General features: G+C 31.0%; 2 protein-coding genes across 6 annotated transcripts in view; one reads left to right on the forward strand and one right to left on the reverse strand.

Moving 5' to 3' along the window:
* The window catches only part of LOC135138991 (myelin regulatory factor), a 98,767-nt gene that overhangs the window by 50,968 nt on the left and 26,446 nt on the right, over window positions 1-21,353 (forward strand). For 3 of the 5 annotated variants that reach the window (XM_064069052.1, XM_064069050.1, XM_064069053.1), the window contains exons 4-11: window positions 14,934-15,105; window positions 15,158-15,251; window positions 15,301-15,479; window positions 15,530-15,650; window positions 15,698-15,841; window positions 15,897-16,087; window positions 16,142-16,458; window positions 16,514-16,640. In XM_064069052.1, the coding sequence (XP_063925122.1) occupies window positions 14,934-15,105; window positions 15,158-15,251; window positions 15,301-15,479; window positions 15,530-15,650; window positions 15,698-15,841; window positions 15,897-16,087; window positions 16,142-16,458; window positions 16,514-16,640 (1,345 nt within the window). The remainder of the gene's footprint in view (window positions 1-14,933; window positions 15,106-15,157; window positions 15,252-15,300; window positions 15,480-15,529; window positions 15,651-15,697; window positions 15,842-15,896; window positions 16,088-16,141; window positions 16,459-16,513; window positions 16,641-21,353) is intronic. The other 2 variants (XM_064069051.1, XM_064069054.1) reach the window with 1 other exon arrangement.
* LOC135138993 (phenoloxidase-activating factor 2-like) lies at window positions 5,177-6,351 on the reverse strand. Its single transcript, XM_064069055.1, has 2 exons — window positions 6,285-6,351; window positions 5,177-5,969 (listed from the first exon to the last, which is right to left on the reverse strand). Exons 1-2 carry the CDS (start codon window positions 6,338-6,340, stop codon window positions 5,177-5,179), a joined length of 849 nt encoding a protein of 282 aa, XP_063925125.1. The 5' UTR covers window positions 6,341-6,351.

The raw sequence follows: 21,353 nt of genomic DNA on the forward strand, positions 1-21,353 counted from the left end.
AAAATATTATGACTATATTTGTGGTTTTTCACGCATTCGTATATTTTAGAATTACTTATACAGGTGTTTGCTGTATTTATTCAAATTGATATACGTATCGTTGCAAAAATGTTGATGATGTCATCACAAAATTTTGTAATGTGAAAACTCACTTGAAACAAATGCGTAGCACTGTTACATTTAGAGTTATCATAAAAAATAAAATTAGCAAAATCAAATCTTATAATTTTTCGAAAAATCTGGATTTATTTATCTTCGACCAATTTTTTGATATCACAATTTTTCGTTTTTCCATTTTTCAAAATTTCGGTTTTTCACCTTTAATATTTTTCAATTTTTCACTTTCTCGACTACCAAATTTTTCGGTATTTCGTTTCTTCAATTTTTCGGTTTGCAATTTTTCGTTTATTTGTAATTTTTTGATTTCTCAATTATCCGTTTTTCTGATTTCTTTAATTTTCAATGTTTCGATTTTACAATATTCCATTTTTCCAATTTTCAAGTGTCTCAATTATTAATCTTTCGATTATTCAGATTTTTAGATTTTCCATTTTAAGATTTTTCTGTTGTAGTGTTTGGCAATTTTTCCATTTTTTTTTCGAAAAGTTAAAAAATTGAAAAACTGAGAAATCGGAACAAATTGAAAAATCGAAAAGCTGAAAAAACGAATCGAATTGAGAAATTGTTAAATCGAAAAGTTGAAAAATTAAATATCGGGAAATTGGAAAACGAAAACTGAAACATCGAAAAATTGAAAAATTCAATAAATGTTTTAAAATCCAATAACTGATAAATGAAAAAACTCTAAAATCGTAAAATGAAAAAGCGAAAAAATTTTAAAATACTTATCATTACATATTTAAAATGAAAACTAGAAAAATTACGAATCAAAAATTGAAGAGACGAAAAATAAAAAATCTAATAGTTGAAAAATCGAAAAAATAAAGAAAATGAAACATAAAAGGAAAAAGTACAAATCAAAAAATCAAAATCTAAAAACTGAAACATCCAAAAGTTGGAAAATCGGAAAACTGAAAAATTTAAAAATGAAAATTCAAGGATTTGTGTATCGTGAAATAGAAGAAACAAAAAAAGTTAAAAAATTACAAACCGAAAAATTGAAGAAACGAAAAATTGAAAAGACAAGAAATTATAAAATTGTAACATTTGCAACCCCGAAAAATTGCAAATTGAAAAATTGAAGAATCGAAAAATTGTAAACTCTGAAACTGTAGGCAAATACAAAAATTTCAAAATATAAAAACTGAAACATTCAACTGCGAATCAAAAATTGAAAAATCAAGAAACTGAAAAACTTAAAACTCAAAAAACGAAAAATTAAAAAATGTAAAAGTTGAAAAATTGAAAACCGAAAAATTATTACAAGCCGACAAATTGAAAAATCCAAAATTTTAATATTTAAAAAAAAAAAAGAAAAATGGTAAAATCAGGATATTGAAAAAATTAAGCATAAAAGGAAAAAGTACAAATCAAAAAATTGAAAAATTAAAGAATTGAAAAATTAAAATTAAGAATTCGTGAAACTGTATGCAAATCCAAAAATTTCAAAATCTAAAAACAGAAACATCCAAAAGTTAGAAAATCGAAAAACTGAAAAATTTTAAATGAAAATTCGAAGACTTGTATATCGTAAAATAGAAAAAGAAACAAAAAAAGCAGAGATTTAAAGAACAAGAAATTATAAAATCGGAATATTGAAAAACAAAAAAATTGAAAAATCGAGTAAATGAGAAAGTTTTAAAATTCAATAATTGAAAAATGGAAAAAATTCTAAAATCGTAAAATGAAAAAATTTTAAATATCCTAATTATTACTACATAATTTAAAATGAAAATTAGAAACATTGCGAATCAAAAATTGAAGAAACGAAAAATTGAAAAATCCAGAAATTGAAAAACCTAAAACGGAAAAAATGAAAGATAAAAATATCTAAAATTTAAAAAATTCAAAAATCAAAAAAAAATTCTATAAAAGAAAATAAAAACGAAACGAAAAAGTATACATCAAAAAATTGAAAAATTAAAGAATCAAAAAATTGAAAAAATAAAATTGAAAATTCTTGAAACTGTGTGCAAATCCAAAATTTCAAAATCTAAAAACTGAAACATCCAAAAGTTGGAAAATGGAAAAACCGAAAAATTAAAAATGAAAATTCGAAAATTGAAGAAACGAAAAATTGAAAAAACAAGAAATTATAAAATCGGAACATTGAAAAATCTAAAAATTGAAAAATCGGATGAATGAAAAAGTTTTGAAATCCAAAAATGAAAAAATTCTAAAATCAAAAATTAGAGAACCGAAGAATTGAAAAATCGAGAAATCGAAAAACGTAAAACTGAAAAAATGGAAGATAAAAATATCTAAAAGTTGAAAAATCCAAAAATTAAAAAAATAATATTGTAAAAAAGAAAATGAAAAATGAAACAAAAAAATATAAATCAAAAAACTGAAAAATTTAAAAATGAAAACTCGAAAATTGAAGAAACAAAAAAAATAAAAATTGAAAAATTGCAAATCGAAAAATTGAAGAAACGAAAAATTGGAAAAACAAGAAATTATAAAATCGGAACATTGAAAAATCCAAAAATTGAAAAATCAGATGAATGAAAAAGTTTTGAAATCCAAAAATGGAAAAATTCTAAAACCAGAAATTAGAGAAACGAAAAATTGAAAAATCGAAAAATTGAAAAACGTAAAACTGAAAAAATGGAAGATAAAAATATCTAAAAGTTGAAAAATCCAAAAATTAAAAAAATAATATTGTAAAAAAGAAAATGAAAACTGAAACAAAAAAATATAAATCAAAAAACTGAAAAATTTAAAAATGAAAACTCGAAAATTGAAGAAACAAAAAAAATAAAAATTGAAAAATTGCAAATCGAAAAATTGAAGAAACGAAAAATTGGAAAAACAAGAAATTATAAAATCGGAACATTGAAAAATCCGAAAATGGAAAAATTCTAAAATCGTAAAATGAAAAAAGGAAAGATTTTTAAAATTCAAATTATTATTACATAATTTAAATTGAAAATTAAAAACATTGCGAATCAAAAATTGAAAAATCGAGAAATTGAAAAACCTAAAACTGAGAAAACGGAAAATGAAATCTAAAATTTAAAAAATCCAATAATTAAAAGAAATATTGTAAAAGAGAAAATGAAAAATGAAACGAAAAAGTACAAATCAAAAAATTGAAAAATTAAAGAATCAAAAAATTGAAAAAATAAAATTGAAAATTCTTGAAACTGTATGCAAATCCAAAATTTCAAAATCTAAAAACTGAAACATCCAAAAGTTGGAAAATCGAAAAACCGAAAAATTAAAAATGAAAATTCGAAAATTGAAGAAACGAAAAATTGAAAAAACAAGAAATTATAAAATCGGAACATTGAAAAATCTAAAAATTGAAAAATCGGATGAATGAAAAAGTTTTGAAATCCAAAAATGAAAAAATTCTAAAATCAAAAATTAGAGAACCGAAGAATTGAAAAATCTAGAAATTGAAAAACCTAAAACTGAAAAAACAAAAGATAAAAATATCTAAAAGTTGAAAAATCCAAAAATTAAAAAAAGTAATATTGTAAAAAAGAAAATGAAAAATGAAACAAAAAAATATAAATCAAAAAATTGAAAAATTTAAAAATGAAAACTCGAAAATTGAAGAAACAAAAAAAATAAAAATTGAAAAGTTGCAAATCGAAAAATTGGAGAAATAAGAAATTATAAAATCGGAACATTGAAAAATCCAAGAATGGAAAAATTGTAAAATCGTAAAGTGAAAAAAGCAAAAATTTTTAAAATTCAAATTATTACTACATAATTTAAATTGAAAATTAAAAATATTGCGAATCAAAAATTAAAAAATCAAGGAATTGAAAAACCTAAAACTGAAAAAACGTAAAATAAAATCTAAAAGTTAAAACATCCAAAAATTAAAAGATATATTGTAAAAAAGAATGAAAAATGAAACGAAAAAGTACAAATTGAAAAATGAAAGAATCGAAAAATTGAAAATTCGTGAAACTGTATACAAATCCAAAAATTTCAAAATCTAAAAACTGAAACTCCCAAAAATTGGAAAATCGATAAACTGCAAATCGAAAAATTGAAGAAACGAAAAATTGAAAAAACAAGAAATTATAAAATAGAAAAATGGAAAAATTCTCAAATCGTAAAATGAAAAAGCCAAAAATTTTAAAAATTATAATCATTATTACATAATTTAAAATAAACATTAGAAACATTGTGAATCAAAAATTGAAGAAACGAAAAATAAAAAATCTAATAGCTGAAAAGTCGAAAAATTGAAAACAAAAAGTTATTACAAATCGAAAAATTGAAAAATCCAAATATTAAAAAAAAAATACGTTGAAAAAAAGAAAAATTATAAAATCATATCATTGAAAAACCGAAAAATTGAAAAAATTAAATTGAAAATTCGTGAAAATTTATGCAAACCCAAAAATTTTAAAATCTATAAACTGAGATATCCAAAAGTAGAAAAATTGAAAAACTGAAAAATTTAAAATGAAAACTCGAAAATTGAAGAAACAAAAAAAAATTGAAAAATTGCAAATCGAAAAATTGAAGAAACTAAAAATTGAAAGCAAGAAATTATAAAAATAAAGAAAATGAACACCGAAGCGAAAAAAATCGCAAGTCGAAAAATTGAGAAATTCAAAAGTTAGAAAACTGAAAAATTTAAACTTGAAAACTCAAAAATTGCAAATCGAAAAACTGAAGAAACAAAAAAAAAATTGAAGAATTAGAAAACTCAAGTCAAAAGAGCTACGGCAGAGTCATTCCACTGGCTTTTACTTTATAGAGGTTATCAGAAAACAAACATCGCAAAAAAATGACAATGTTTCAAAGAAACGGGATTTTTTGTGCTGCACTTCAGGAAAGTTCTGTCGAAATAACGTTCGACCAATGTTTTAGATAATTTAAAGAGATTTTATTTGTGTAAAAATTGCGTAATTTTAGGATGGTAAAAATAAACACCAAGTCTCCTTTAAAATTTTCAAAAACGACAGACTTTATACTACAATTTTTGAAACTTTGCAAAAATTAATACATTAATTAAAAATAAAACGTCACCGAATTCTAAATTATCGATTTTATTATTACAAAAAAAAAAAAAATACGATACAGTACACTAAACTCTATAAAAACTTGCATCAAGCCCAGTCTCCACAACCACTTCATCTATCCAGTCTCTAAGATGTGCCAAATTCGTGTACATCCCTGGATTACCATCCCCACACCCAATCCCCCACGACGCAATTCCAGCTTGTTGGTACCGTCCCGGCACTCCCGGAACCGGACAAATCAAAGGACTCCCCCCATCTCCCGCACACGTGTCATTCTCCACTCCTCGAGTACAAACAAACGACTCGTGCAATTCAAAACTTGCTCCCAGCCTACTCTTCCTCAGCTTCTCCACACACTCATCCCCGGCTACCACAGACAACCCAATAACTTCCAACTTTTTCCCCTTCTCCTTGGAACTAGTCGCCGTGGTGCAATTAATGCCATCCAAAACACTCCCTGGAGGCGGAAGACAAACCGTGCTGACTCTCTCCACGTTGAAGGGCTTGTTCAAAATCAGCACAGCGATGTCGTTCTGGAAAGTCGCCCATTTGAAAGATGGGTGCATGGTGATGTTGGCGACGGTGCGAAGGGAACCGGCGACTTTGACTTGGTAGAAGCCCTTTTCTTGGAGGCAGTGGGCTGCGGTGAGGGCGATTTTTGGGTGAATGAGGGAGACGCGACATTTGTAAGAGGAGACGAAGTTGGGGTATTGTTTGTAGAGGAGGGTGGAGGACCAAGGGAAGGGTTTGTCGTTTTGGAGGCCACAGCGTTTGGTGGATTTTTTGAGGGGTTCGGGGGTTGTAGGACGAGGTGCTATGCAGCAGACGTTCAAGAAGCCTTCGCATTCGACGGCGTTTCTGAAATTCGAAAAGTGGTTTTAAAATTTTTGTTTAGGCAAATAAAAAATGAATGTTAGAAACATTTAAACAGCACTTGTGAAAAAACTGATATGATTATTATTATCTGAAAACCTATATAGGGACCAAAAATGAAAGAAATTACAAATTAGCGCTTTTTTAACGAGTGTTAGTTTTTGTTTCAATTTAACAATAAACGGCTAAATTTAAAGCAGATATACGATGTAAACTCCGAGGATATCGCGGCAACAAATTATTTATTTTGATTATTATATTCTCTTAAATAATGTTCAGGTAAAAGTAAATTTAACTTACCTTATTTCTATCAAGCCTTCTCCATCAGCAATGATTGTGTAGTCGTCTTCACACATATAAAAGGGCATACAGGTACAATTTTTTGCCTGTGAAAACTTCACTAATAGAAAGATAAATACAATGAACTTGATCATGTTGTTCAGGGTAGTTCAATCTGTAGAGTTTTAAATCTGAAGACTGCTAAAGACGTACTGAGGAACTGAGGCACAACTGAGCGTTTATGTACTTACGAGAGGGATTATAACTGAGTAACTTCTCCCTCTACCGTCTCTAATTATACCACCCTTTATTTAATCCCTTTACTAATGGTTACTTGTTTCCAAGAAATTCTGGTGCATAAGCTGGTCGTTTAGAATAACCGTAAAGTCTTCTTGAAAATTCAACTTTTATGTAAAAATACAAATAGTTATAATTAAGGCCCTAGAAGATTCGGATTAGACAGAAAGCTATAAAGATATATTTAGGGTTCAATAGATCACTTTTTTGTTTTACGGATAGATGACTAAAGGCCGGATTACATATCCGAGTTTTGACTAAAATATACATATACGGGGTGTTCGGAAATTTGCGTGTCGACTCTGGTGATTCAAAGTTTGACAACTAAGTGACAGATTAATTAATGTAGCAAAACGTCGAATATAGTGATATATGAATAAATGAATTTCACAGCCCCTAGATGTAAATCATAAAAATTTCAACTCTGAATCTTTGCTGAAAGATAAGCTAATGCTGAGTATAAAATTTAACATGGGAATCCCTATGGTGTAACTGCTACTTACGGTTTGCTTGAAGTCAATTTTTCCTTGAAGTACTCTCAACAGATATTGTATTTTTGCAAAATTTTTAAAAAAACATTTTGAAAATTTAGGTTTTGTAATTTATTTTGCAGAACATTTGTTTTTCGCTCAGAAGTAATTCTGGAAAGATCTTGATCGAGGAGGCTATGTTTTATGTTTGTAAAATATGAACATTTTTTAATGAAGAATACTTGTTAAGCGTAAACACCTACTAAATATTTTCAACCAAGAACTTACCTTCATTCGTTTAAATTCCCCATTTCGCAGGTAAATTTATTCTCTTCGAAAGCCTAATGAAATTATCTCAGTTCTTCGAAAAGTAAATATTAAATTTTATGACAGGGTCGATAATGGAAATGGGATTGTTGAGGAACCCAACACATGGTCCCCAGATGCGGTAGAATTTACCTGGAATTCAAAACTAAAATTGGGTTTTTCCCGTAGAAAATTGGGTTTTTACGCCGACAAAAGGTTTTGAATATCGTTATAAACGGAAAAATATGTCAAATAATTCCGATATTCCAAGTAAAATTAATAAATTAGTGTCAAACGTTTTTAATTACTCGAATTCGTGTAGAACCTAAAGCTTTCAATTGTGTCGTTGATAGAGTTATCGATTTGCAAAAAACACACAGGGTTGCTAAAAAGTATTAATACAGTCAACTTGATTTTTTTTAAAAGAAGAGGGATCAAATTAAATATTTTTGAAAAAAAGCAACTTTTTTCTGCATTCAGTGATGTAACACATGCCTTTCTTTATTTGCACTAAAAAGGTAAAACAAAGCTTGAAATAATACAATTTAGAAAAATGTGACATTTAGTTAGCCTTGGAAATAAATGAAAATGCTGTTATTACCAGTCTGTCACTTGTGTGCAATAATTAATTTAACAATGGCACGTTCAACTGAATCTAAATTGATATATATTCTTATGATGGTTGGATATCCGACAACCGACGAAATATTTAGCTGTTATACGTTTTAGCAACCCTGCATAATCCGGTTTTATCAGATCACGATACTATTTAAATTTTATTTTAATTTTTAGAATTCTACCCGATTTGTTTGATGATGATATTTGTTTTAAGTGCAAAAACTATAGGGTATAGGGTACTTTGCAAATGATTGACCAAATTTAAACTGAGTGACCATTCTTCTTCCGAAATTTTCCCTCTCGATTTAAGCGAAATTCTAGTAAAGACAGTGCAGCCACAAATTAAAAAAAAATAGTCCAAGGTTACTTCGACAGAAGTTCCCTGGCCCTTGAAATACAACCCAACGAATTCCGCTCCTTTGAAAAATAAAAAAAAAAATGTTTTTTGATAACCTTTTTAAAGTAAAAACCATTGGTGTAAATGACAAATTTCAAGGAGATGATGTGGGCAGACATACCGATAATATGAAATCTATTTAAAGCAAATAACCAACGGAAAAGAGTGTATTATTATCAGTGTACATGCTTAACTTCAATTTATTTACGTGACATCGAAAGAATGTCACGTAGGAAGTTGTTTAATTTGAATGAGTTGTCTCCTCAAAATAGAGGACTAATAGTATTAATTAAGCCACAATGGCAACAAAATGTTTTGAATATGATTATTATTATTCTTATTTGATCATAATTAAAGACGTAGATATTCCCAAATTTTCTAGAAAATGAGGTTCTTAATTTGATGAATAAAAATTTGGTGGAAGGCTGTAAGTATAATCCGACAAATCCAGCTTTTTAAAAAAATTATAAAATTGGTTTTACGATTTTCGTTTTGTAATAACCACTGTAAAATAAAAACCAGCGCCATAAATAACACCCCCGCAGCTCCTGCGCCGTACGAACATTCTAAAATATATTTAAATCACAACTAGCGGCATAAAATGTCCTTCAGCACTAGGTAATAGCAATTTGACACTCAAGTATTTATTTATGTTTACACATCGAAAGAATGTCACGTAGAAATTAGTTTGATTTGAATGAGTTTCTCTTCTTAAAACAGACGACTAAAGTTATTAATTAAACCACAATCGAACAAAATGTTCTGAATATTATAATTTTTATTTTATCATTATTATATAAAGACGTCTAAGTCTCCAGGCTCTGATTTGCTAAGGGCTAATGTTTTGAAAAATTGTGCTGAAGCACTCAGTGTCCCCATTAACATTCTAATGCAGCAATTTTTTAAGACAAGGTCCCTACCAGATGATTGGAGAACTGCAATTGTTCGTTCGATTTTTAGAAAGGGTTTCAAATTTGACGTCTTAATTACAGACCGGTCAGTCTAACGTCGATTGTAGTTAAAGTTATGGAGTCTATAATTTACGACCAGATGTGTAAGTTTCTGTTAGGCCACCAAGTTATCATCTAAACAGCATGGGTTTTGCCCGGAAAATGGGCCCAGTCAAATCTCCTTTGTTGCTTGTCTGACTTGAACGAGGGACTTGGGCTCCAAATGTCCTTTTGATATCATCTATCTCGATTTCTCCAAGGCATTTGATAAGGTTCCAAAAGCATTGTCCTCTCCATTAGCTTCAACTCTGTGGTAAATGAGGAAATCTTCTTGAATGGAATAATTCATTGTTAAGTAGGCGAACTTTCCGTCAAGGTTGAGAATGCGTTCACTAACAATTAGTATTTTTTTTTTAATAATAATAATAATGTCTGTATTTCCAACAGATTTTTTACACCCAATTATAAGAAATTAATTAATACAACAGGAAAAATAAACTTAAATTACTTAACTACCGAAAAATAAAACTTAACTACCAAAAGCTTCTACTATACAATGTTTTCTATAATTAAAAGAATCCGCATTCAAATCAAACTCCCTAGCAATTTTATTAAACTGTGCACACATATGATAAATAGGAGACTTCATTAGCAAATTAGTGCTATTTGCTTGACAATAAAATTCAAATGGTTGACGTGAATTATGACGAGGTAGAAGAAAGGTTAATTTCTCTAATAGAAAATTACAATCGGCATTACCATGAACTAGATTAAACAAAAATTTTACAGAAATAGTAATGCGTCTTGGTTGAAGAGAATAAAAATTGAATCTGGATAATAATAAGGAGTGCTCAAACGCTCGAATAGGATAAACTCCATCTATTCTATAGTAGAGAGATTTTAAAAATGATCTCTGAATAGAATTACAGCGTTGTATTCAAGTTTGAATCGAGTACAGTAAGCATAATGTACGAATTTCACCAAACTCTACAATTCCTGTAAATAAAACGATCTTTAATGCGTTTGCAACAATGGCGTTAATGTGCTCGATGGAAGTGAGTTTTCAATCAAACAAAACACCCAAGACTTTAAAGAAATTGACACGTTCAATCGAAAAATCGTCAAGCTTGTACGGCGACGATTTTTTTTTAGTCACAACTCAACATTTGCAGATATTAAGAAAGAGTCGGTTCCTGATACACCAATTTAGTGTCGCAAAAATACTATTTTGAAGAATAATGAAGTCACCCCTACTGAATATAGCGTGGAATAATTTCACTTCATCGGCAAATAGTAACTACTCTGATTGTATAATATCCACAATGTCGTTAATGAAAACGAGAAAGAGCAAATGACCCAAATCGGATCCTTGAGGCACTCCAGAGACAAATTTCCGATATTTAACATATTGTTCTCTTTTTAATAAGTAAGAATTAAAAAGACTTATTAATAAAGAATCTGAAAAACCATACCGACGTAATTTATCAGTCAACACAAAATGATCTATTTCATCAAAGTCCTTTCGAAAATCTAAATAAACAACATCAACTTGTTTTTTCTTGTTAATGGCTTCAGAAATACATTGCGTGAAATCACCCTTTTCCACACATCCTACACATTCTCTCACCTTCGCTTACCCAAAACTTATTATTTCATTCTTCATTTCCACACCTAAGTCTCGCAATTATTTTTTTTTCTTTCGCGCTTTCTCTGTCTAGGTACTTTGGTGTTGTTTCTGTTATTATCTTTCTATAGTCTGCACTGTACCTAGATTTACTTACACTCGCTCTTCTCTCTTGTTTATCTATGTCTCTGTCACGCATACACAACTCTTCTCTCATACTCACCCCCATTTCTCTCTTTCTCTCTATTTCCATCCATGCGTATCCTAGTCTTTCATAATATCTTTGTCTACCCTTGTGATGTTCTTTCCCTGCTTCCTTTTTTTTTTCCTTTCCAGCATTCATACCATATCCTACATTCCTCACTTTCTTTCAATCTTTCATCATACTTTACAGCTCTTTTCCCAGTGTATACTCTTAATTTCTCTCGTTTACATTCTTCTCTTACTATATAGCCTCGCGTCTCTTTCCGTAGCCCTAACATCCACCTCAAATATTTTTGTTGTACTGCTTCCACCTCTGCATATTCCTTCCATCCCCATATCTCCACTCCATACATTAATACACTCCTAACTAAACTATCAAACATTTTCATCCTTCTTCGTACGTCATGTCCAAATATTCTCTCACCTATACTCCACACCCTTCCCATGATCTGCATTGCTCTGACCCTTCTTTCTCCTATGTGTGCTTTTACCGTGTTAGTTGTTGTAAACTTAAATCCTAAATATTTAAACTCCTTTACTGTGTCTATGATTCAATCTTCCCAACGCCATACTTTTCCCTCCCCTTTTCTCCCTTTTTTTTCTAATCACCATCATTTTTGTTTTTTCTACATTTACCTCCAGTTTCTTTCTTTTAAAGTATCTTTGCAGATTTTTTTTTATCTCATTCATTCCACATTCATCCTTCGCCAATATTACCAAATCATCTGCAAATGCCAAACACCATACCTTTTCTCTTCCCACCACAATTCCTCCCGCTTGTACTCCTCTAAACATTTCCTCGATATCGCTTATGTAACAAGCAAACAGACTGGGACTTAATGGGCATCCCTATCTCAATCCTTTCGTCGTCCAAAACATTTCACTTTCTATTCCTCCCACTCTCACACTAGTCACTGTCTCTCTATAAATCTCTCTTGCTGCTACAATTAACTTTTCACTGAGTCCTCATCTCTCCATGCATTCCCACAAACAGTCTCTGTCCACCGTATCAAACGCGGCTTTTAGTTTTACAAACAGTGCATATACCCGACCTCCTTCCTTTAGCAACTCTTTTTCTATTAGATGATGCAGGATATATACATTGTCCATAGCCCATCTACCTCTTCTAAATCCCGCTTGACTTTCCGGTAATATACTCTTTTCGTTCATCTCTGTCACCAACCTTTCATTTAACACCATTGCGTACAGTTTATATGCCGTATTTAGGAGAGCTATTCCCCGATAATTCTCTACTTTTTCTTTATTACCCTTTTTATGAATTGGGCATATTTGTCCTACTCTCCATTCCCTGGGAAAACCTTTACCCGTCCACACATCATTCATTAACTCGCTCAATCTTTCAATCATCCCATCCGTCCCAAATATCCACACTTCGTTTACCAACCCATCCTTCCTCGGTGCTTTTCCTCTTTTCAGTCTTCCTACTTGTTTTCCTACTTCCTCTACTCGAATCTCAGCCTCCCTTTCTCTACCACCAATCCCGGTTTTACTATCTTGCACTACCATTCTCTCTTCCTTTCCATTCAACAGTTCCATAAAATGTTTCTTCCGTTGTTTATTTATATACTGCCATGCTTCTTGCTCAGTTCTTATGGCTTTAATTTTTTCTTCTTCTTCTTGCTATATCTCTTCTTTCTTTTCTTTGCATCGTTTTCTATAATTATTTTTTGCTTGCCAGTACTCTTCTTTTATACCTTTCCCCTTTTTCCACCTTCGTAAACATTTCCTTGCTTCTGTTTTTAAATCTCTGCATCTGCTATCCCACCATCTGTTTCTCTTTTCTAAATTTCTCGTTACAATTTCTTTTCTTATGGCTGCTTTTTCAATTCCTCTTTTTAATTCTTCCATTTTCTTTTCAGTTCCTTTTTCCTTAAATTCCACTTCCAACATTTTTTTTTATAATGCTCAATTCCTTTTTCATTCCATACCCATATCGTCTTCTCTTTTCCTACTTCATTCCTTAAGCATCCGCTCCCTCTACTTACGCGCCTCACTTTTACTTCTAGTGGCATGTGATCGGAGTCCACTCTCTCTCCTATTTTGAATGTTTCTACCTCTTCTTCTGCTAATCCGTTTACTATTACGTAGTCTATTACCGATTCCCCTGTTTTACCTATCCAGGTAAATTCCCCCTCTTCGTCCCCGTCCTTTACCCCATTCAAGACTTCCCAACCTCTTTGTTCAATTAATTCCCATAACAATTTTCCGTCTTTGTTTTCTACTTTATCTTTCGATTTTCGTGTGTATTCCCCGTCTTCTTCCCTGCTTTTGTTCCCTATTCTGACATTAAATTCCCCTCCTAACAGTAGAAATTCTTCTTCGGACTCTTCGATTTTTTCTTGTATTTCTTGTTTCGTGTTTCTTATTCCTCTACTATATATTGTGCAGATTCTCCATCTTTTTTTATTTACAGTCAGTTTTCTTTCAACTATGCATTCCATTTCTATTGCCCCCTCTTCTATTTCTTTTATATCTTTCTTCACTCCTGTTATGATTCCACCTTTTGCTCTACCTTTGCGTTTTTCTTTTTTTGCCCCTTGCAATTTCCACTGAAATTCCTTTGGCAACACGTCTTTCAGTTTGTTCCAGTCTCTCTCCATGTTTCTGTTAGTCCCACAAAATCAAAATTTTTCAGGTAGTCCCAAAATAAATTATCTTTCTTTTTCAAACCCGCAATATTCCAAAAGAGTAATTTTAAACCACGTTTATCTTCCCCATTCTTCTTTCCCATTCCCCTATTATGGCCTAAAGTCTTTATTTGTCCCATCATTACTACCCCTCCCCTTTGTGTTTCTTTCTTCGGTTAGTGCTGACTTGATTTGAGAAATTTTTCTTCCAATTTTCCTTTATTTTCATTCCATGTATACATTTTGTCCCCTACTTCCAGCTTCTTATTCCCACCCTTGTTGAGTATCCTTTTTTTCTTTCCTCTTTAGCTATCTCCCTAATTCCTTTTTTAATTGTTTACTCTTGTACTGTCCAATCATTATCAATATATATTCTCTTTCCTCTCAGTTTATTTTTATTCTTCATCACCTCTTGTTTTTCCTCCCAAAGCGTCTTAACCAGTATTTTCTTGCTTTCCTCTTTCCCTATAATTATTGTTTCCAACACTTTTACTTCTACCTCAATTTCTTTTTTCAAAAATTCCTCTACTTCTTTTGCATCAGTTTTTTCCCTTATTTCCATACCCGTAATTATGAAATTGTTTCTTCTTTCTTGCCTCTCTTTTTTTCCAACTTCTTCTCTAAATTATTGATACTTTCTTCGAAGCTTCTCTCCTTTCTTTCCATTCTTCGCTTTCTCTTTCCAGTATTCCATTTATTGTCAGTAATTCTTTTTTTACCCCTCTATTTTCTTCTCTCAGTTGTTTCATTTCTTCCATTAGTTGCTTCATCATTTCCATCAACGGCTCTTGTCCTTGCTTTATTTGTTCTCTTTCTTCCATTTTCAATGTTTTTGCTGGCTCTGCGCGGCGAATCGTCTTCTCTCAATTTTTCGGTTTTTATTAAAAAAATAAATAAAAATGGAAACATAAAAATTATTCCCATGAAGATTTTTGTATTGTCAACAAGTACATATGTCGTATGGGTTTTCAAGTGCTAGCTTTAAGGTGAAATTGGAAAATGCGTTTTAACTTATTTTCACATCTTTTAATGACGGTAGGAAGTCGGACTTTCGGAAAAAGGTTGGGAATCACTGGTCTAGGAGTTTTACGCTAGAAAAACTTTTGCAGAGGAGAATGGAGCGTAGGAATGTGTTGATATGTTATTTTATTTCTAGAACATTGTTCAACGAGTCAACTCAGCCCACCTGGCCCATTGTCTACGCCTATGGATGAAGAATACGCTTCCTCCGAAGCTTGCCTTTCAGAATCACAATACCAGTGTATTAGATTTAATCCATTTCAGCAATCTCAATGGCATTCCCTCTGTGATCAAAATTTGACAGAACTGTAAACTTTCCTGTTATTTTTGCTCAATCAAACGCTAAGTCTTGTATTTTAGGCCAATTCCACACTATAGGGTCGACGCCGACAAGGGTTTTAATTTTTCTAACGCGGATGATGCCTTTGTTTGCCAGAAGAAAAACCACTTTCAAGTAAGTTTTCAAAATTCGTTAAATCCATCAGTTTCAGAATATTTTGTAGATTACTTGCCACGTCCAACTCCTGGGAGATGCCCAATTCGTAAAAACTCCCGATGGATTCCAGAAGATCTCAAGCTTCCACATTCACTTTTACGGTGTAAAACACGATTGTCCTACACAAACCATAAGGGTGGAACAGAGTCAGAGCGACAGAAGCAAAAAACCGTTCCATCCAGTCTTGTATGTTCAAATATTGTTTATAATTTAAAAAAAAACAAGGTCAATTTCAGGGTCGAATTGGTGAATTCGCAAGTAACGAAAATAACAGTCGGAAGATTACATTTTAGTGAAACCACTTCGAATAACATGAGAAAAAAGGGAAAACCGAATCCCGAACAAAGATACTTTCAGGTGAGTCGCCACTACTTCGAAATATTTTTTTCAAGGAAAAGTTGCAGCTAGTGGTAGGCCTTCACGCACACACGACTAATGGAAATTTCCCTGTCATTAGCCACGCAAGTCAGAAAATTATCGTGAGAGCTTCGAATCCGGGACAGTTCGAAAGTGACGTAGAGTTATGTTGGCAAAAAGGACAAACCCAAGTGAGTTGCCCGATTTACTGTGGCGGTGATATTTTTATATTTATTTTACTTGCTGGAGGACTCAATTTTTCACAATGGGAAAGTGGGAATTAACACGGACCGACCTGACGAATCGTTGGTGGTTCATGGAAACATTAAAGTAACGGGACATATAATTCAACCAAGTGACATTCGAGCCAAGAAAAACATAGTGGAGTGTGATACTGCTGAGCAGTTACGAAATGTGCAAAAGTTGCGAGTTGTTAGGTAACTTTTTGAAAAAACACAAGTGTTTTGAATTATGTTTTACTAATTTTTTAGATACGATTATGAACCGTCCTTTGCATCACAATTATCTCGTGAGGCTCGTTCAGATACTGGTGTCATAGCCCAAGAAGTTGCCAAGATTCTTCCAGAGGCAGTGAGGCCTGCCGGTGATCTCATTCTCAAAAATGGTACATCCATAGATAATTTTTTGGTGGTGAACAAAGAACGGATTTTTATGGAGAATATTGGTGCCGTGAAAGAATTGTGCAAAGTGACAGATAATCTTGAGACGCGGATAGACCAGTTAGAGAGGATAAATAGACGGTTAAATAAACTGAAGAGGGGGGATAGCCTTAAGTCTAACAGTACAGGTAGGTCTTTTCAAACCATTCTGTTCTAATTTTTTTTAATTAACACGTATTGTAGTAAGCAGCTTAAAACATTCATATTCACAGAAGTGCTCAAAACATCACTGTAACAGAGATGAAGAATTGTGCTCTAACAAATTTATACAAATTATTATAGTAGTTTTGGTCCTCATTATGGCCTTCTGGTAAGTGTTTGATTATTTCGCTATTTCAAGTAGTATGTAGTAGATCTTTAAAAATTCGGCACTCTGTAAGAAATTTCACTGTATTGTAACAAAATGGGAGGGTGTGTTCACAGACGCATACACGAAGTGACAGTTTGACTGGTTGTCAGACACACGTGTATGCTAAAGTTGTTGTCAAATTTATCATGAACGTTCATCTCAAAGGGTTTTCCAGTTTCCTAAAAAAAATTGCAGCAATCCACTTGACTTATTTATTATAATTTGCCATTTTTTGAAGTAAAAAGTCAAACATTGAAAATATTTTCTGAAAATGCACTGCAGTTTAATTAATTGTAATAACAGCTCAAACGATGGATATCCTTTATATAATTTTCCCTCATGTAAGAAGACCATTGTACTTTGGAAGGAAAGTTTGAGGCATTCAAATTGAAATATTGGTTCTACCTTCAAAATTTGTAAAGTGCTTACTTTTGTAAAATCCGTTCCTTTGTATTTTTAAAATCATATTTTAAGGTGCACTGTGATCAAGAAGATTTCCTCTACGACTTAAAGTTAAAAGGAAACGTTTTACCTAATTATTTTCATTCAACAATTAATGAACAAAATATCAAAATTCAAAATTTAATAGCCACTGAAAAAAAATTATTAGCGCAAACCGAGTTTAAATTTATCGCAGCGTCAATTGATCGCAAGGTAAAATTCATCGGGAAGTATTTATTTTATTTTATTAAAACTAAATATTTTGTATTCTGAATTTTAAGTTGCAATAAATTTAGCAATCAGGTAAGGTGTAAATATCGAATTAAAAACAGTTTGAATATAGATAAGTGACAAAGTTTGTAGTTGCACTTTAAAATTTAAAAAATACGAGCGTAAACACCTTGTTACATAAGATTTTTTATTAATAAATTGTCATTTTGGTTATTTTTTTTGTTAACAGATTACTATTTATGTCGTTGCTTATTTTACCTATTATATTATAGGAACTAGCTTCATTATAATAAGTACTCAGCATAAAAAAGTGTTTATTGTCCTTAACTAGATTTATTATACAATTATTTAAAAAATCAAATTTTTAACAACCTTTAAATTTTAACACATTTTGAAACAGAATTGCCTCTATTGTCTATTCTTGCCTTTATACTCGTACATATCACCAAACAATAAAATTTATGAACTAATAGTACATCTAGAGTATCCATATGCAGCGAATGTAAATTCCACTGGACGGATGTAATACTTATTTTAATTCCTTGTAAATTGCAGCGGATCTTTTACAGGGTTTGAGAAAGGTTTACGTGTATTGTAAATATATATTGCAAAAACTTTTGTTAGGGCGTCAAGAATAATTTTGTGTTACCGGGAAATCTAAGAAATGTAGGTACTTATGCAACTAATAAGTTACCTTTTTAATTATTATTATGTGACTAGTATTGTACTGAAGAAAAATTCAGTTGTACCATATGTGGGTGTAAAAAATGCATATACAGGGTTTGTCACGAGAAAATTACTTCAGAAAATTATTTTTACGCAACCCAAAATACGAATACCATGTACCACTTGATACTAACTGAATTTAAAATGAAATGCTTAATCCATGATTGCTTTGAGTTTGGCAATGTCATTTTGACAATTCTGGAAAAGGAGGTTACGCGAGTGTCCATGGTGGTACCGCAGCCAGTTGGAAATCTCCATTGGCGCCGCTAATAAGTTTGTCAGAGCTTGCTTCGAGTGCCTCTTGAACTTTTGCAACCGACTAATCACGAGAAAATTATTTCTAAAAATTCCTTTTACGATAGATTTTCTGTGACGTGTAAAACAGCTCTTAGATCTAAAAAAAAAAGGAAGAAATAATTGGTTCGCAGATTAGGCAAATAATTCTGAGTGAATAGCCCTTCCCAGTGAAATGCCCCTCAATAAACTTTTCAAACTTCCCAAGCTAAAAATTAGTCACGCCATTGCGAATAACCACCACTCAGTGGCGTCGTCATCCTGGTTGTTCCTACTTTTTAACGGTATTCACTGTTTGTATGACTTGTTACTCGTGATGTATTGATTGATTTAAATATTTTAAATAATATTAATTAATAGATAATATAAATCTGTTATGTGCGTTGTTTTATTCAACAACTTTTATTCCATGAACCGCTTCAAAAAAAAAAACTGTACGTCACTGTCATCAGCAGTCTTATCTGGGTAATGAGGGGTACTGTTTATGACACTTTAGCGGTTTAGGTCGAAACCATCATTTTAAGGGGGAACGCTAGACGAGAGACAAGTTTGAATTGGGCGCCATTTGTTGCCTTAAACGCAACCAGCAATTCTTCTTTAAATCTACCTGACGCGCTGGGATAGACGACTACCGGACGTGGGTCATAAAAACATCCTAAGCCGATAATGCAGAATAATGATAATTTATGACAGGCGGCCCACAACATACCTTCAGCACAGAATAATCATTTTTCGTATTCTTTTGACATATTAATTTTAATATTCGAGATAATTATTATATTATTCAAACACAATTTAGACACTGTAGAGCAAACAAGGCTTCTCAAGTCCGTCTATTAGTTTATTCGCCTAAATGTATTATCATTACCGTTTTCAAATTACACCAAAATTGAAAAATCGAAAACTTAATAATTGGAAAATTGAAACATTTTAAATGAAAAAAATCGGTAAACCAAAAAATTAAAAAATCTATAAATCGAGAAATTGAACAATCTAAAAATTAAACAATTTAAAAATCGAAAAATTAGAAAACAAAAAAATCTAAACCGAGAACTTGAAAAATCGAATAACCGAGAAATCAAAACATCAAGGAAAACAAAAAAATTAACGGAAAGTCTAGAACTTAAAAATTGAAAAATTAAAATACCTATCGAAAAATTGAAAAACCGAGAAATCGAAACATCAAAAATGGAAAAATTGAAGAACCGAAACATTGCAAAATCTCAGAACTGAAATACTGAAAAACTGAAAAATGGAAGGAAAATTAAAAATCGAAAAAGTGAAAAAATTCAAAACTGAAATCTTGAAAAACTAAAAAATGGAAAGAAAATTGAAGAATCGGAAAAGTGAAAAAATCCAAAACTGAAACATTGAAAAATCCAGAAATCGAAAAATTGAAAAATCACAATTGAAGAAAGAATTGAAAAATCAAGAATTAGAGAAATGGGAAAATCAAAAAATCAGTTAATCGAAAAATTGAAAAATCGAAAAATTTAGAAACGTCAAAAATTGTAAACTGAAAAATAAAAAAATTTAAAAATCGTAAAACTGAAATATCGTAAAGTTAATAAATTGAAAAACTGAAAATTTTTGAAAAAAAAATCGTATCAAAAACTAAAAATTAAAAAAATCGAGAAATTGAACAATCAAAAAATCAAAACATTGAAATCCCAATAAGTTGATAAATAGGAAAATTTAAAAAACAAAAATTTTAAAAATCCAAGAATTGAACAACAAAAAAAATATAAGCCTGAAAACAAAGAAAATTGAATGATCGAGAACAAAAAATCTAAAATTTAAAAATTCGACAAATTGAAAAATCATGGAACTGAAAAATCGAAAAGTAGAGATAGTGAGAAATCTAAAACTTTAAAAACTGAAAAATTAAAATATCGAAAAATTTGAAAACTTGAAGAAACGAAATATTGCAAAATTCCAAAGCTGAAATATTGAAAAACCTAAAAATGGAAGGAAAATTAAAGAATCGAAACAGTGAAAAAATCCCAAACTGAAACATTGAAAAATTGAGAAATGGAAAAATGGGAAAATAAAAAAAATTGGTCTAAAGAGTTTAGACAGTACCCTTGCTATCGGAAACGTGACAACTGCATGCCTATTATGTTTTTTTTTTCACATTAGATTCCAAAGCATTCGGTTTTGTAGTTCTTGATTAAATCAATAAAATAAATTTGCGCATTCATTAAATTTTTTGAGTCACCCTGTTTATCCAAATCCAAAAAATATGAATGGAATAATAAATTACAAGAAGAGACTCATCATATTTTGTAAATTTTAAATAGGATTATACGGCAAACTTTTGAGCTGACGTCATCAATTTTTTGGAGGGGATAAGCAAATATATTTTGACTAAAAATTTATTGTACTCTTTATAACCTTAAAACATTTGCAAGATTTCAAAGCATTGGGTTCTGTAGTTCCTGATTACATCAATAAAATAAATTTACGCATTCATTAATTTTTGGGCTCATCCTGTATATGCAAATCCAAAAAACATGAATGGAATGATAAATCACAAGAAGAGTCTCATCATATTTTATACAAATAGGATTTATTCAGCAAAATTTTGAGGTGACGTCATCAATTTTTTAGAGGGGATAAGTAAATATATTGTGATTAAAACGGTCCTGGTTTAATAACAAAAAAATATTGTTCGTCTATAAAACAAGCTCGTCTTAGACAAAGTATTCGTAAAAAAATTTACGTATGCTGGTCCCGACTGCGATTATGGTTTAAATATTTTTTAGAAAATCCTGTCATGGGTGTAAAAACATTTGTGACAGCCAAAGAGGTTTTTTTGAGAAAATTATCTTTGAATTTAGACCAAATTGAAATAGACACTAGGCAACAGGCACATTTGGGCAAAAGAAAGAGAAATTAGGGTTACAGCTTCAAATTTTGGACGTATTTACAAACTTAGAACGACTACAGCAATAGCTAAAACTGTGGAGTCTCTGTTGTACA

Source organism: Zophobas morio, unplaced genomic scaffold, assembly GCF_036711695.1.
Source record: "Zophobas morio isolate AGI-343-1 ecotype UQ-CSIRO unplaced genomic scaffold, CSIRO_AGI_Zmor_V1 ptg000030l, whole genome shotgun sequence".
NCBI classification, from domain to species: Eukaryota; Metazoa; Arthropoda; class Insecta; order Coleoptera; family Tenebrionidae; genus Zophobas; species Zophobas morio.